The 16,332-nt window shown below is 41.3% G+C and overlaps 2 protein-coding genes across 7 annotated transcripts in view; one reads left to right on the top strand and one right to left on the bottom strand.

Moving 5' to 3' along the window:
- The window catches only part of Impg1 (interphotoreceptor matrix proteoglycan 1), a 146,083-nt gene extending 140,123 nt beyond the window's left edge, over nt 1-5,960 (top strand). The window contains exons 16-17 of the mRNA NM_023958.2: nt 3,050-3,119; nt 4,882-5,960. Of these exons, the coding sequence (NP_076448.2) occupies nt 3,050-3,119; nt 4,882-4,959 (148 nt within the window). The 3' untranslated portion in view covers nt 4,960-5,960. The remainder of the gene's footprint in view (nt 1-3,049; nt 3,120-4,881) is intronic.
- Nucleotides 5,961-7,561: 1,601 nt separating this feature from the next.
- Myo6 (myosin VI) overlaps nt 7,562-16,332 on the bottom strand; it is a 154,869-nt gene continuing 146,098 nt past the window's right edge. For 3 of the 6 annotated variants that reach the window (XM_008766423.3, XM_008766425.4, XM_063265552.1), the window contains 3 exons: nt 15,309-15,335; nt 12,197-12,415; nt 7,562-11,695 (listed from right to left, as the gene is read on the bottom strand). In XM_008766423.3, coding sequence (XP_008764645.1) covers nt 11,496-11,695; nt 12,197-12,415; nt 15,309-15,335 — 446 coding nt within the window. In that variant the 3' untranslated portion in view covers nt 7,562-11,495. The remainder of the gene's footprint in view (nt 11,696-12,196; nt 12,416-15,308; nt 15,336-16,332) is intronic. The other 3 variants (XM_039082536.2, NM_001427259.1, XM_063265553.1) reach the window with 1 other exon arrangement.

Below are 16,332 nucleotides of genomic sequence, written 5' to 3'. Positions count from 1 at the left end.
CTGATATTAAAGACACTCACTACCTGCCAGGCCGTACTAGGTTTCCGGAGACCTAACTCAGATCCTCATACTTGCATGACAAGCACTTCATCCAGTGAACCATCTGCACAGTATTTTGCATAGTGACATTTTTAATGATTAAAAGAGTTCATTCTTTAAGTATTTTAAAGTGATTTCTACCCAAATCAGAATGAATGAGGGAAGGTCTTAGGTGGGCATGGGAAGGAACCAAGATATGACCAGACATGGATGTGTGCTCTGGAAGAGAGCAGAAAACACAAGGGTTCTCCTCAGACTGTGGGACACACAGAAAAGGCCAGCCGTAGGCCACTGTCAAGAGCACGGCCAGCCTTTCTCAACCACAGCCTTCAGGCACACAACCAAATGCTTGCTGTCGCTGCCATGGCAGGCAGGTGGTTCTGGTTCCCTCATCCCCCTCCTGCTCACCCACATGGCCATACTTCCCAATGTTCCACTAGGCCACATGGCCATCTACCTCCCCAGACTCCATCTGCAAGAAAATAGAGAGATTTCTTCTCTCCTTCATAATACTCACTCTGTCCCATTAAGGCGTCAACACTTTTAAAATAACTACCTGATCGTGACTAGGGAGCAATGTTCTGGGTCAGATTGTGGTTTAAACGTGCAGTTTAGTAATCAAGTAAGAAATGGTCAAGAAATGGCGATGAATATATTCCTTCTCTAAGATGTAATTTCCTTATTGGATGACAAGACTGAAAGAGCCCACCCATGAGCTTACTGAGGCCATGAAGTGCCAGCACAAAGCCCGTTCTTAAAAATATGCAGTGCAGGGTATCCGAGAAGTGAAGCTGACGAGTGTGCATGGGCTCTCCCTATGTCCGTTACAGTTAAGGCATGAACACAGTTTCATGTGTGTTTGACGTCCCTTTGGAAACAAGAAAGTGTAAGAGAAGACATGATAAAGTACAGAGATGTGTGGCTTCTGTAAGATAGCAAAACTGACACAAAATAATCTTCTTGACACCCAGATGGGTGATAAGCAGAGCAAAGGCAACCTTCGGGAAAGATCCTTCTACACCAGAGAGTTTCTTTTAGAAAGCAGGGCAGATCGACCAGAAAGGAATGAACCAGCCACTACGGCTGGAGTACAGCTGCCTCCCATTTACAAAAGCAGAACTAACTAAGCCTGAAGAAATGACTTTAGAACCAGGTATGGTGGCCCAGATCTTCAGAAACTGAGGCAGGAGGACAGCTGCAAGTGTCAAAACTAGCCAGTTCCCACTTCCAGACTCCCTATTCATAAAACAAAACAAATTTCTGTAATCAAAAAGGCCAACCTAATGAGACACCACTTCCAGAAGACATTAATATTTCCCTGGCAGACACAGGCAAAAAAGGGGGTCCAAAATGAAACTAACAAATAAACAATAAGATTAAAGAAAAATATAGCCTATACTATAAACAAGCTGATGATGATGATGATGATGATGATGATGATGATGGAAGGAGAAGAGGAGGAGGAGGAATGTGATCTGTAAAATACAAACATCCTAATGATGAAGTAAGCAATGAGTACAGAAATGCTATTCATAGAAGAAATCCCAAGACCAATGAATACAGAAAGTCCTCAGTCTTGCTGTAGACAGAGACGTCCAAGCACAGCTGGGATGCTATGTGTTGCTCATGAATTTGTCTAGAAGGTTAATAGTATCCAGTACAGATAATGTGTCATCGAGAGCTGCGCCACTTCTAATCATTACTGCTGGTGGATCTGTACATCAGAATCATCCTCTTTCAAGAAAATCTTTCAGCATCTCTAGAAAAGCTTGGATACTCTACTTTTAAACAATTTTTATAGTTATACCTATTCACTGCTCTGGGCCAGGTGCTTCTAGGTTCTTGGCCTCTAAACAAAAGAGTTGAAAATAGGGGTTTACATGGAATTACGGAAGCAGCTAGGTAACTGGACAGAGTGGATTACAGGAGGATACGCTATTAAAGACTGACAATGAGTCGCATGACTGGGAATACTCACTGGCTGTAGCCTGGAGCCTTTATTTTATGGTGTCTAAGAGAAGGAAGAGCAGGCTACTAAGGGGCATGGTTTGGGTGGTTCTCTATCTTGACTGACAGATTGGTTATATAATTTACTTTTCCTACCATGTATGTCCCATCCCATAATGCATTTGATTTTAACTGTACACATATATCTAATTCTGTATAGACATAAATGGTAATGAGAGGGTTGTCCCTAAGAATGAACCAGCGGTCACAATCCCATCTTACCCATGTGTACCCAAAACAAATTTAGGCCAGATCAGCCTCTCCATTTTCCATACCCAGATAAACTGGGAATGCAGCTGAGGAGAAACTCAAAGGGTGATTGTTTCTCACCTAGGGTGAGGAAATGTACTGTTGTTCAGAGATAGAAGGGTTCAAAGATGTTCAGAGAGAAAAGGGGGAGAGTTGTAGGATAGGAGAACGGTGGGTAAAGTTACTAAAAATCTGCTATGCAAACCTATTGACTGTCACACAAGCTAAGATAAAGAAATACACACACACATTTTATAAACGATTGAGAGAAATAAGTGTTTACTTGTAAGGGAACCTGTACAGGACAAAATCCTCCAGATAGTATGCCTATGTTATAATGAAAAATATAAAGTGAAGACATGTATACGATGAAGAGAAAGTATACAATATAATGTCTGGAATTGTGAGCAGCAGTTACGACTAACCCTTACTTGAATAGCATTGTGAACAAAATGCTCCGATAGCATTTTTAGAGCAGTCACAACTCAACGCTTGGCTTGAACAATCACTGCCTCCTTGCACGATGAGCTCACACTCCCCTCTTTCCCATGAGTTTCTGTCTACCCTTCTGAGACCAGTGCCCAAGAAGTAAGTAAGCCATCCAAGAGGAGAAACTCCACTGGTTGTGCCTGCGGGGCTGTGCGAAGTGCGTTCGTTCACCTGTCATAATTTCAATTCCAAGACAGCAGCAGCCTAGCTATCCTTACTGTGAGAGAGAAGATGATACTGCTGTTTTTTTTTTTCTTTCTTGCAGGCCACCAGATCACTCTACAAACCAAGCTCGGCAACCTAGTGTTAAAAAGCTACAACGTCAGCAAAATAAGGTAAGGTTGAACTTCCTTTGTTAGTTGAAGCGGGTTGAATTTTGAAAAGAAAAATAGAGCCAGTTCGACACCTGCCCCTTTTTAAAACTGTTTAATGGGGATCCATCAAGCACCTGCTCTTTATTTGGTAGACTTTTAGAACTGAGGATGAGTGGGAAGTGGCATTCCCTGATGCAAGGACGGAGACTGAATACTCAGCAACTGAAATATGTAGACAAAATAATGAAATCACAGAAGTAGACTTCGTATTCTATAATAGTCACAAGCTGTTTTTGAAAAGAAATGTGAGTAATCAGATGTGTTTTTACAAAACTGAAATTTTTTTAAATAATAACATTCATGGCCCTGAATAACTTCCTATAAGTTATGCTTAAATTCCTTTTTCTTTCCTTTTGGAAATAGTCTGAGGAGCCCAGGCTAGCCATGAGCTTTTCATCCTCTTGCCTTGGCCTCTGAAGTGCCGTGGTGGTGGGTACGTCACCACAGCTGGCTTAAGTTTCTTTTTATTTCAAATAACAATCACCGTGTGTGTGTGTGTGTGTGTGTGTGTGTGTGTGTGTGTGTGTGTGTGTGTGTGTGTGTGTCTGTGTGTGTCTGTGTGTGTCTGTGTGTGTGTATGTGTGTGTGTGTGTCTGTGCGTCTGTGTCTGTGTGCATTTGTGTGTGTGTCTGTGCAGGTCTGTGTGTGTGTGTGTGTGTGTGTGTGTGTGTGTGTGTAGAATCAGCATTATTTGTGAAATGTGAGCAACTTCAGAAAGTCTTTAAAGTTAAGGTCTTTTATAAAACAAGTTACTTTACCAAGATTATTTTATATATATTTTTAAAAAGTGCTCATAATCAGGGTGTATATAATCTAAAGAGCTTTACCTTTTTAAAAAATAACTTTGAGGGAAAAGATTGGACATCTTTGTCCCCAAATTACCTATTTTTTTAATTATAAGAAATCTTGGATTATAACAATTGGTAGACACAACCATTGCTCACACTAGAGACAATCAATAAAACAAATTCCTCACAGCCACACGCGGGGTGGTTACCAGCTGACAAGCCATCAAGGACGCTGTAACGATGAGACGAGAAGGAGTAATCTTTACTCAGTTGCACACTGGGAATGAGATGTACTCTCTGAATGTTTGAAACCAGGAGAACTGAAGAAGCAGAACAAGTTTTAGATACGGGCCACGGAAGTGATGACAGGACATGGGCTATGATACTGATAAAAGTTGATGCTATTTTGAAAGGTGATTTGCTTTTCTAAGGAAGACTGTATTCGACTGTCGACCTTCCAAGCACGGAGCTAACACTGAGAGACAACTTGTTTCATCCAGGATGGAGCAAGCAGCAATTAAATGTTGAAATACCAGAGGCTTGTGCTTCTCACGGTGAGAGAGACTATAAGTAACAACGAAAGTCACTGCTGTTAGTCCAAGGTCACAGGCTTTGTGGTGGCTGAAGGACGTGTGTGTTCCTTGAGGAATACTGTAATAGAATAGTGGTGCCCACTACAACTAGGAAGAAACACGGTGAAATTCATGCACAGACAATTTGCTCCAAAAGATGATCAGCCTGGAAACCTATTAGGTTTAAGAAAGGAAAGGATGCTGTCCTGATGGGTTATAAACTTATGAATGAATGGAAGCCATTCTGACCTTCCAAAGGTTTCCTAAATGGCAAGCCCACTCTCTCATCAAGGGAAGTTGAACCAGAAGGACTTGTTGGTTTGACTTTGAACGGTTCTTATAATAAAACCCTTTGTCTTCCAGGTGGTCAAGAAAAGAAATTCTGAACTCTCAGCTACAGATTTTGAAGAATTGGATGACCAGGATTGGGAGGGAAATTAAAGGCTGGAATCATATGCACTATGTTTTAAACCCTGTTGAAAGGCAACTTTATTTCTTAAAGAAAAATGTAACCACTCTGTTAACTTCTGAAAAATGGAGGGAGATACTCGGTGGTCATTGGAATACAGGCATGTAGTTAACTCTGAGAATCAACATACTTGAACTAGAGAACAGTCATGTATTTGATGACAGTTAAGCCAGGGGAGTACACATGGTTTTAGTCAAAACTCAAAACAATCATGGGAACACATCTGACTATTTGTGGACAGTACTCAAGTAGAAAAAAAATTAGGGTTTTTTTTTCCTTTAAATTATTACTTAAAGCTTATTTCCAACAAGTACACCTTGTTCTGTAGGTTGTACAGTATTGGGGGATCTAGTTCTTTTATATATTAGAATATACAATTAAAGGATTATCATTTGGGCTAGAGAGATAGCTAAGTGGTTAAGAGTATATACTGCTCTTCCAGAAGACCAGGGTTTAGATCCCAACACCCACATCGAGTGGCTCACATAGACCTGTAACTCCAGCTCCAGAGAACACAAACACCCTCCTCTGGCCTCCGTGCCCTCATGCACATAACCACAAATAGACACACCCACACTATTTTTTTAAATTAATTGATGTTTTAGTCGGCAGTGGAGAGGAAGGCTAGAGATATGACTCGGTGTTTAAGAACACTTGTTGCTCTTCCGGAGGAACCAGCAGAGAAACACAACTACTCATAATTCCAGTTTAAGGGGATCCAACACCCTCTTCTAATCCACTACTGCCAGTGCCAGGCAGCCATGTGGTGCACATGCATTCGGGCAGGCAAAATACTCATACACACAAGAGTTTAAAATCTAAATTTTAAAAATGTTAGTTTTAAAGATGATCACTTGTGTGAGGGTCCGGTCTCTTGTGTATGAATGTGATATCAAAACTGTGATGAGTACATGTATGCTCCACACTATAGCGCTCTCTCTCTCTCTCTCTCTCTCTCTCTCTCTCTCTCTCTCTCTCTCTCTCCTCTCCCCCTCCCTCTCCCCCTCCCTCCCTGCTGTGTGTGTGTGTGTGTGTGTGTGTGTGTGTGTGTGTCTTCCCTCTCCCTCCTCACCCCCAGCTCTTCGCAGTGTTTAGACATTCTGGTTTTATATAAGCAGTTCTTGTTTACACAGTAGACTATTTTGTTGCCCATGATTTCTGAGTTGCTCTTAAAAAAAAAGATACCAAGTCTCAGAGGCTCATATACACACATCACAGGAAAATCTTACTCTTCTTGTTGCTACTCTAAAAAAGAGGAGTTTGAAGGAAAACACTATGTCAGTGAGAAGCTAAAGAGGTGAGACTGTACACCGTGACATGATGTGACGTTTTCCACCAGGGGAACAATGTCTTCACTCTGTCCTGTATGTATCTATATTGGTACCAATGAAATACAGTTCAGCAGTTAATGTACTACTTGACGGGAAATTCCTATCTCTGCATCTCTTTCAAATCCAATTGTCAAATATATTTGGGGCAAAATCTTAAGTTTAAAAATGTACGTACTATATTCATAGATTTATAATAAAGATTATCTATACTTCACTAGTCATTCCATGGATGTGATAAGCAACTGAATTAGGCTATTGTAATATTGCTATGACAGTGAAATAAATATTGGTAGCAATATTTAACAAGAAAGCTACCAAACCAAAATATTTCCCCATAATGAAGACAATATTTTGAAAAACAGTATTCTCACATGGAGAATAGATACAAGACTTTAAATTCCTTTCTGTTGGTCTGTCAAATGAGGGGCTCCTCCAAGCTCCCCAGCAAGGAAGCCCTATATCTGGGATAAGAATGTCACATTGGTACATGGTGACAAGGTCACAGGGTGAATAGTAGCAAGGATAGACTGACCAACCCAATCCCATATCCCTGGAACCTCCCAGATGCAAGTGAATTGCTAAAAGTATGACAGGCCAATTACAAGCAAGTGAAATGCTTGCCTAAGGAGAGGTAATTGTCTATTCCTTCCCTTCCCAGGTCGCTCGTCCACATTGTAGTCCAATGCTAAGCAGTGCAAGTCAGGCTTTTATAGAGAAGCTAAGTAGGTAAACCATTCTGTATAAAATGTGAGGAGGGGGTCCCAATTTAGGTTAAATGCTCCTTTATCATCTGTGTTTTGACATCCAAAGAAAAAAAGTGGTCCAGAAAGATACTAGTAGCCTTCTGCTCTCAGAAACCCACCAGGAATGTGGAAGATTCAAAACTCTTCACAGAGCAAGCTTTCCAGACTGGTGTTCAAACCTTAGACAAGAGTCTTCTTTGGGTCACCAGGTTTTATGAACTTTCTCTTCTCACAGATTAGACAGAGTCTGGGCTGAGACATCCAAGATCAGTTTGCCTCTGGTTTAAACGGGTTTAGTGGCTCACACACAGCCCGGTTTGTTCCCTGCAGGGAGATTACATACACATGTTTGGTCAGGATTCAGGAATTTTCAGTCCCCTGGAATGCCTGCCTCTCCATGTCGTCACCTAGCACACGGGTTATCCTCAACATGCCCCACCTGAAATCTACCAACAGTGTGACATTTGCACCCCGTATTAAAAGCACACAATACACAAATATGTTCTACACATACGGCAATTTATTTGAGTTTCCAGTACATCAGTATTTTAGGAAAGTATTAGACACACACTTTTGAGGAAATGAATAAAAATTAGCAATTACAAATAGACAAACTTCCAGAAGTGAGAAGAACGGTGGCTGTTTAATAAGTCTGTTTGTAATTTGACGTTGAGTTTCCATTTCGATGAAAATTAAGATTAAAGATTGTGCAGTTTTCAATGTGCATTAATTTTTCCTAATTATCTCCTGGAATACTTCCAAGAATCAAAATTACATCATACAGAGGGGAAAGAAGACGCTGATTTGAATTGGACCAAATTATCAAAAGGTGCAGCACTGACACAGGCAGACTCTCCACTGGCCCTTGCACATGGCTCGTATCAAAGATGCCAAGGTCTTTCCTGGGTGCCTCCAGTTCAGCTGCACCATTCTTACCTGCTAAGGTCTACATGCCAGGTGACTCACGACCCAACTTTACTAACCTTAATTTCTGCCCCTAAGCTGTAGCAAATACATCCCAAAACTCAGCCAGGACCTGAGAGTGTTGGCTGTCTAGGGTGTCTGAGTGCCTGCATCCCCACTGAATGCAGTCTTCGGAGGCTGCAGCATCTCCCTTCTTCCACTAAGGCTCTGCTCTGCCCTATGCTTATCACTCTTCCCACACCTCATCCTTCTCCTCACTGTGAAATGTCCTCTGCCCTCTCCCCCTCCACTGCTACTGCATCTTCTGGAACCAATTAAAACTCAATATTTATTTACCGGTGTTAAGGACAAACAGAAAAGTCCAGGAACAACCCTTTGTAAGTCTCCAGGGATCTGCTAAGCGGACAAACATTGTTTTCCCTCCGTGGCTAAAGCAAAGGCATTTACATCTTTTTTATGGTCTGGGAGCAAACTGTATGACCTTCCTGGCTTGCTACAACTTTTTTCATATAAAGAAGTAAGATTATCATTAACAGTATTAATTGACTGATTAGTTCAATAACTATTCTGCTAAATCAAGTATTTTAAAGATAAAAAGAAAAGAAAAATGAAAGACAAAGATCTACATATGTGAATCCCCTGAGAACCATTTTAGTAACCTGTGAGTGAAACTCTCTTCCAAAAATAGCCAACTAAAAGCCAGGGAGGTGTCACCGTGGTAGAGCCTCACCTGTATGAAGCCCTGGGTTCAATACCCAGCATGGAAAAAAAATCAATAAAGATGACATGTAATAAATATCTATTGTTATTATTTTGCCTGTGGTTTCTATTATCTAAATCTTGCAAGCAACTCCTAGTTTTGCCTTAAGAGGTTTTCTTGTAAAACCAAAGGGGTCACTGGACTTTTTATATGCCATGGTGAGACCCTCGCTAGTCACCTTTAAGGCTCCCTAGTCGGGTTCAGGGCTCCCTAGTCACCTTTAACATGCTAGTGTTCGTTTATTTTGCTTCGTCTCAGACACCTGTGCACAGGTGGTCTCCATGACAGTGAAGGGGCTGAAGTTTTTGGAACCACCAGGCCTCTAGAAATCCCTGTACTCACTGAGAGCCTATCTCTCTACTAACACACATCTAACTGTGCTGCTGGCTTTGACCACTGTGTCTCAACTGAATTAACACAGAAACACTTGCCATCATGTTGTTGTTGATGATGTTGTTGTTGATGTTGTTGTTGATGTTGTTGTTGTGTTCTATTAAAACGTACAACCACTGTGGTGGAAGAAACTGGAGCTGATAAACATTAGAGAAATTAGTTCTTCTTGTATAATATATTGGTTTAAACTGATTAAAATAAGGATGCCTCAAATTCTTGCATAGCCTTGGTGGATCTGAACCCACAAAACATGGTAGAGAAGCTGGCTCAAGGCCCTGTGGAACACTCTTTCTGCTGTGCTCCAGAACATGATGTTCTGAAGTCTCCCCGGAAGGACCTGGTTGCTGTGAGATGCAGGAGGCTCAAAGGCTGCCTGAATTAGGGCAGGTCTCCCGCTTGGCAAAATTAACTCAGGAGACTATCTGAAACAGATCACTGTAGGACAACTCGGTGACACAATTAGGAAGGAAATGGTTGGAGATGACTGAGAATTATCAGTCGAAAACCACAAAGACTTTCAACAATGCTTTGCTGTCGTTTAGTTCCTATAAATTCTTTAAAATATTAAGATCTGTTATTACCATAATTCCCACTTTTTGATGAATTTTTCATCTAGTGCTTATTCGAAGATCTAGAAGATACATAAAAGTGCTTCAGCAAACAGTGCCAAGCTGAGAAGTCACTAAGAATCCATTAGGCCACTGGATTTTTTTCCCCAAGGACTACATTCATTTTGACTAGGAAATAAAGGTTACTCAGTATCCTGCACAAATAAAGACACCAATCAAAAGTGAGCGTGGAAGAGGAGGAACAGGTTGTTTATTTCGGTGACTGCGCCTCTGTCACCCATCACAAGACCAACCGAGAGTAAATCTAAGCAGTAAAACAGCCTCCAGAAAAGAACCTCATTCACATTTTCAATCATTAGTACAGACAGAGCCATTTAATTCCCTTAACAAAAACAATCATTCCACGATGTCATAACAGTAAGTACTTCAGTACTATGACACTGCAAAAGGAGTGCTTCTGACAATAGTGCCCGAGGCTTCTGAGCATGAATCTCATCAGCTGGGAAGTATTTTCCTAACTGAGCTAAGAGGAATAAAAATCCTGAAATTTCAAAGGTCAGGGTATTTAAAAACCAAGGGGAGTGTGAAGAATAGTTCTGCTTTCTACTTTTATTCTCAAATACAAAGACTCCTTTGGGTGTCAACATAACTCCTTGATGTATTTTTTGTCTCTAAGTTCCTAATATTAAAGTTGTAAATATTAGCCCCAGCTGCTGACATCTGATCAGGACTAAACAGAACACAAAGGGAGTGTTTTAAAGGCTTCCTGCAGCATGAAACAAACTATGTCTAAGTGCAAGGGCTTCTGGATTACAAAGTTTACAAAGCAGCTCTCTAATTACCATGTCTCAAAGGCCAAACTGGATACCCAGAGGAGGGACAGGGGCAAGAGAGCTGTCCGAAGCAGTACACCAGCTTAAGTGACGTGAAATAACATGGACAAGGTTCAAACGGAGAGACTGCAGTTGAGATGAAGTGGAAAAAATAGTGGAATTCAGTCCAGTAGAGTCATAGAACACCGCCTCAACCCTGCATCCCTTCCAAAATGAAACAAAGTTATATCAATACCTCTAGTCATTCCAAAAATCCAAATTTCCTTTACTCTACCGTGGATTAGGAAGAGGAGATTCCAAGAGCAACACAGAGCTTGGTAGAGAAGCATCCCATGTCTGAGCTGCAAACGCCCAGCACCTCCCTCCACATAAGACATTCTATACATTAAGGCTCTTTCCAGAATTCTAGAATTTGGGGATCAAGGGCACTAAGCACACTGCAAGAAGGGGAAATCTATTTCCATGGACTTTTGAAAAAGCAGACAAAATAGAGTTCTTTAGACCAAACACATCTGTGCCTTAATCAATTCAAGTACTTTAATTCTTGCACAAAATTAAGCTAAGATTTCATTATCTCCGTTATAAAGGCACTGTGACATCCTTTTCTTTAAAAAGTCAAATGTTTTGAATTTAAAAAAAAAAAAGCCTTGTCCTTGAGAATACTCAGCAATAAGGTGGTCAGTGTGCAGAGCGAGAAGTATCAGCTGTCTGTCTGGGTGCAGAAAACACCAAACAGAGCAGGGGTGGGGGTCACTGCTGGAATCAGGGCTTTTCCTTCTTTAGGTCCTGAATCCACTACCTCAACCTTAATTAACCTTGAACAAATTAACAAACTCCATGATTAATAAAATCTGTTCACTTTGCATAAGGCATTTCTACCAGGAGCAAGGGAGTGGCGAACCTTCCGGTCACCTCCCTGCCTGTGAGGGTCAGGGCTAGGCTGGAACCCTTCGGTCTACTTGAGCAGGTTCTGCAGCATGGCTGTAGCGTAGGTGGGCCGGGCCTGCCTGCTCTCGATGGCGCTCTGCAGGTACTGGATGCCTCCACAGCGCTCCCAGATCTCTTCAAACTGTCTGGGCAAGATCTCAGCACCACGCTTTCGAGTCAGACCTGTCTCCTCGAGATTCAATTCACACATCTCCATGTCGTCCTTGCCTGCAGACGGGAGACACCGCAAAATTACCATATCTTTGCACAGCATTTTTATGAGTGTTATTCCTGAACAACAATCCTCATGCATTTGAGAAATCATAACAATCTCTCCAAGACACAAATCTGCTTAAGTTCTTCAGAAATCACTTACGCCTGCCCCCACTACGGACTCTTAAAATAAACCCCACCAATGACCAAAGAAATCATCAGGGTTAATATGAATGCTGTGTGCCCTCAAAGCTAATGCAAAACTTAGAACTTAGCACCAAAGACAAGTTTCTTAGGACAGACCTTTTTTTATGCTCTCTGAACAGGCATAAAAAAATTTTTGCTCTGTAAATCAGTTAATCTTCCTTTAACTGAAGATGAGACTGGATTGCAAAGCTCAGTCATTCAATTCTGAAATGCAATGACTGACTTATTACGTTATATATTAGACTGTTTCATCCAAGGATTTACTCTTCTTTTTCATTTGACTATTTCTCCCCTGTGAACTATACACACCAGCTACAAGAAGGATGGGCGGCTTGTCAGGGTGCAGCTCCATCTGCCGGGCAATCCATGGTCCGTCAAAATGGGCGTACCACCAGCCCTTCTTCTTGTTCTGTGGGTCTTTGTACTGGTCCGCGGGGCGGATGAAGGGGATGCGGAAGAAACGCTGCTGTCGGTTCATCTCAATCTCCTGCTGCCTGGCAGGGAGCTGAGCCGCGGGGTTCTGCTGAGCTATTACACAGAACAGGCAACGTTACACCAGCCACCCACGGGAAAGAAAACAGACATCGTTTCTAAAATACACCAGGACTTTTATAGAGGGGAGGGGGAGAACAGAGGCTCCTACGAGACGATTTAAAATGTTAGTACTAGTTGCCTGTTAAGGAGTCCAATTCAGAGTGGGATTTCTTAGACCTGTCTTTGACAAAAGATGTTTCTTGGTTCTATGCATGTGCATGCATATACACATCCAAGCACCGTGCACATGCACAGTGCACACGCGCATACACACACACACTATTATTGTGCTCATGTACTCATATTGTAAATAAACACGCAAAGACAGGCATGGGAACATGCACACACACACTCTCAAGCACTGTGCACACACATGGTTACACATGTGCGCACACACACACACACATACACACACATACACACACACACGGTCTCAAGTATTGCACACATGCATAGTACACACATGCTCAAGCACATTTTATATGAATGGACACATACAAGCACACTCAAGCATTATGCACACACATTTAAGCATTTTGCACATGCATAGTACACACACACATATTCATGCATTGTGTATTCACTGTACACAAAGCATTGTGCACAGGCACAGTACACATGCTCAGGCTTTGTGCATATACAGAAGTATGGTACACACATGGGTGCCCCCCATTGCCACCACCACCACCATCACCACCACCGCCACAACTGCCACCACCACTGGCAACAAAGCCTTTACCAGATCCCCACAAACGACTTAACAGTAACCCCAAATTAACTGACACAGCAGGCAAGTAGTCTAGAACTATTACCCTACAAGGATTTCAGGTAAAAGTTGAAGAATAACTTACATATGACTACTTAAAACTGAATAAATAGTAATTTTCAAATTAGATTTGTTCATTTAATTATATCTTCCACCAAAGAGAAGTCCATTCAAATTTTTCCCATTTTACCGACTTTGGGGTTTTTTAAGGCCAAATAGTACAGATTTAGAGAAAGTTGCCCCCCAAAACCCTACATATATCAGTAAGAATAACCCTTTCCTCAAAAATATTACAGCAAAATGAGATTTCTCTTGACAGAAAACCCACAGAAATAAGTGGATATAATATACGGGCTTCCTTATCAACAGGAAGAAATAATTCTTCCTTTTCTGCTTGTCCTAAACCTTGCCCGATTCGGTACTGAATGACTGGGCTCTTATTTTATGTGCAAATGTAAGCACGTCTCTGGAGTAATGACTTTATACCCTGGGCAGGCGAGGCTGTTTGTATGCTTTACATTCTTAGCTTTGAAAGCGGAACAACAATTTACCCCAGTTCCGAGAACCTTGATATGAAAATCAAAGAACATCAATGAAAGCGCACCCACTACATAAAACCACGCACGGCACGTGGCTTTCCAAGGAACTTTCAGAAACACCAAAAGGATGAAAATACTCCTACTCTAGCTTACACCCTCAAGAAACATCAGCCGCTTTTGGAAGGTTAGATTTATTTACTCAGAGAAAGCAACACACACTTAAGGAAACTACCCATGTCTATGAAAGAACGAGCGAGGGCCAGTCTTGTTAGTGAGGTTAGGAGCCGCACAGAAACAGAGATAGGTTTGTTCTCTTGCTCCTGTTCCCTCCCCTCCACTTGGCAACTCAGTGATCACACCTGAAGTTTAAAACCAGCTGGCTTACAGGTGAATTCCAAGCCAGCCAGGAGTGAGACCCTACCTCTGGATGGAGGGATTATGGATGGATGGATGGATGGATGGATGGATGGATGGATGGATGGATGGATGGATGGGTGGGTGGATGGATGGATGGGTGGGTGGGTGGATGGGTAGATGGATAAATATTTTAAAAGAACCAACACTTCGGGATGGTGAATGGGTGGCTGGAAACTTATTAGGGCACTGACAGACTCTATTCACTAGCTTATTTTTTAAAATATCTGCCTCCTAAAGTTAACACACTGAGTAAAATTAAGAAACCAAACTTTTTAATAGCCTTTTCTAGTAATACGAGGACTGGGATTTTCTTGAAAAGAACTAAACACTTCAGTTAAGTTTTTTTTAAAAGCAGACATTAAAATATTGATAATAATCTTGTCAATCTGCCTTCATCCAATCATGTCCCCTTTAAAAGGCAGGGCTCCAGAAACACACCCTAGCACCTGGAAGGCCAAGGCCGAGCACTGAGACTTGGAGGAGAGTCTGGGATAGCTACACCGTGAGGCGATGCCTCAGACAACAGAACAAAAATACAAATTATAAGAAGCACCTGGAAAAATCAGGCCCAACAAACTGGCAAAATTAACTGAAGTTCTTAGCTCTTTCCAACAACATCCCTGCTAGCAAACTGCTCCACTCATTCTAGGAACTTAGAACCACAGGGAAAGGTGACCTAAAGTTTCCAAGGTATGGAAGGAATGTGCATCACTGGGCATTACCTCCCTCTCCCCTAGCAGGGGTCTTTATTAGATGTGTGCATATTACTACACTGAACTCAAATCCCCATGGACAGAAACACAGGTACCCTCTCAACACAGCCTCTGCGATCAGCAGCTAAGAGTTAGTCTTTCTTCTAGGTCAGCTAGGAAATGAAGACAGCATTTTGCTACAGTAAGAAGTGTGCACAGCCAGTTTTAAATGGGTGAAATGTGACAGGTGACGCCATCGTGTGGTCAATCTTCATTTTACATACATTTTTTTAATTAATCTGAGAAAATGTATCATATTTCAAGTTAAAATAATTTTAGTATAGATGGGCGTCTTTAGTGTTCTATAACTCCACTTACAACGTAGCAAAACAGTGTTTGACAGAAAGTTAGTACTCCAGGAAGTTTTTTAACCCTCTTCCAGTTAGCGCATGAGTGACCACCCATTGACTTACGTGAATTGTTCAAAAATGGTGCAAAATCTGTGAACAAATATTGTATGATGAAGAAGATATAAAAATTCCAAAGCTGTTAAATGAGCACTTTCCTAATTAATAAATCCATCCCATCAATGGAGGTGGTGACCAACATGCAAACACTCATCTACACCAAAGAGCTCAAAGAACTGTCTATAGTAAATGGTGCTCTGATTTTAAAAATGATTTTTTAGAAAGCATGGGAGAAAGAAAGAAATGAAGAAAGAGAGGGGGAACCTACTTTGATTAATGACATTTTAGGAAATTCTGTTTGAGGCGCAGGTGAAGAGTACCAAAATTTAAAAATTATACTTCCTTTATAGTTTTGGGACATAAGAATTTAACTGATGGTAATGAACAGTACAGTGTTTACACAGTCAATATATTCTAATCTCGTCAAATTGCTTAAATCTTAAACTTGTGCCAGTTCTAAAGAACTTGAATTAAGTGAGTTCCAAAATCATAGTTTGAAACAATTACAAATATTCACTGAGCAATTTACAAGGGTCCAAAGAGATTTGTGGAACTCTCTTTTGGGATAAATGAGATGAGAGCACACTCAGTGACTCAGGTCAGGAAGGGGACTACTGTTATTCGTAAGGGGGATGCTTCTTCTTCATCACTATACAAATTTACCATAGTTTATCAGCTATTACCCTTGTACTCCATGACATCAGGTTTTATTTTTTGTGAATCACAGTGTCCTCGTTTCATGGTTTCAAACGAATCCTAATTCTTCTAAATATAATGACTACACAGCACAGACTTTCGTCATTGACCTAGGAAGGTTCCAGATGCCCTTCCCCCCTCCTCTCAAGCACATTCCTGTGTCAGACCGAATTTTATATGAGAAAAATACACAGAGAAAAGCAGGATAAATACTTCACAGACAGAAGTAGATTTTTAGCCCAAAAATGCCTCATAATCGAATTATCTAAGGTTGACAAACTGATTATATTTGCATAAAATTTCTAACATTTTTACTGCTGGACAGAACCCTTAG

This window comes from Rattus norvegicus, chromosome 8, assembly GCF_036323735.1.
Source record: "Rattus norvegicus strain BN/NHsdMcwi chromosome 8, GRCr8, whole genome shotgun sequence".
Lineage (NCBI taxonomy): Eukaryota > Metazoa > Chordata > Mammalia > Rodentia > Muridae > Rattus > Rattus norvegicus.
Note: the sequence above shows the minus strand (reverse complement) of the source record. Positions and strands in the feature narration are given on the sequence as shown.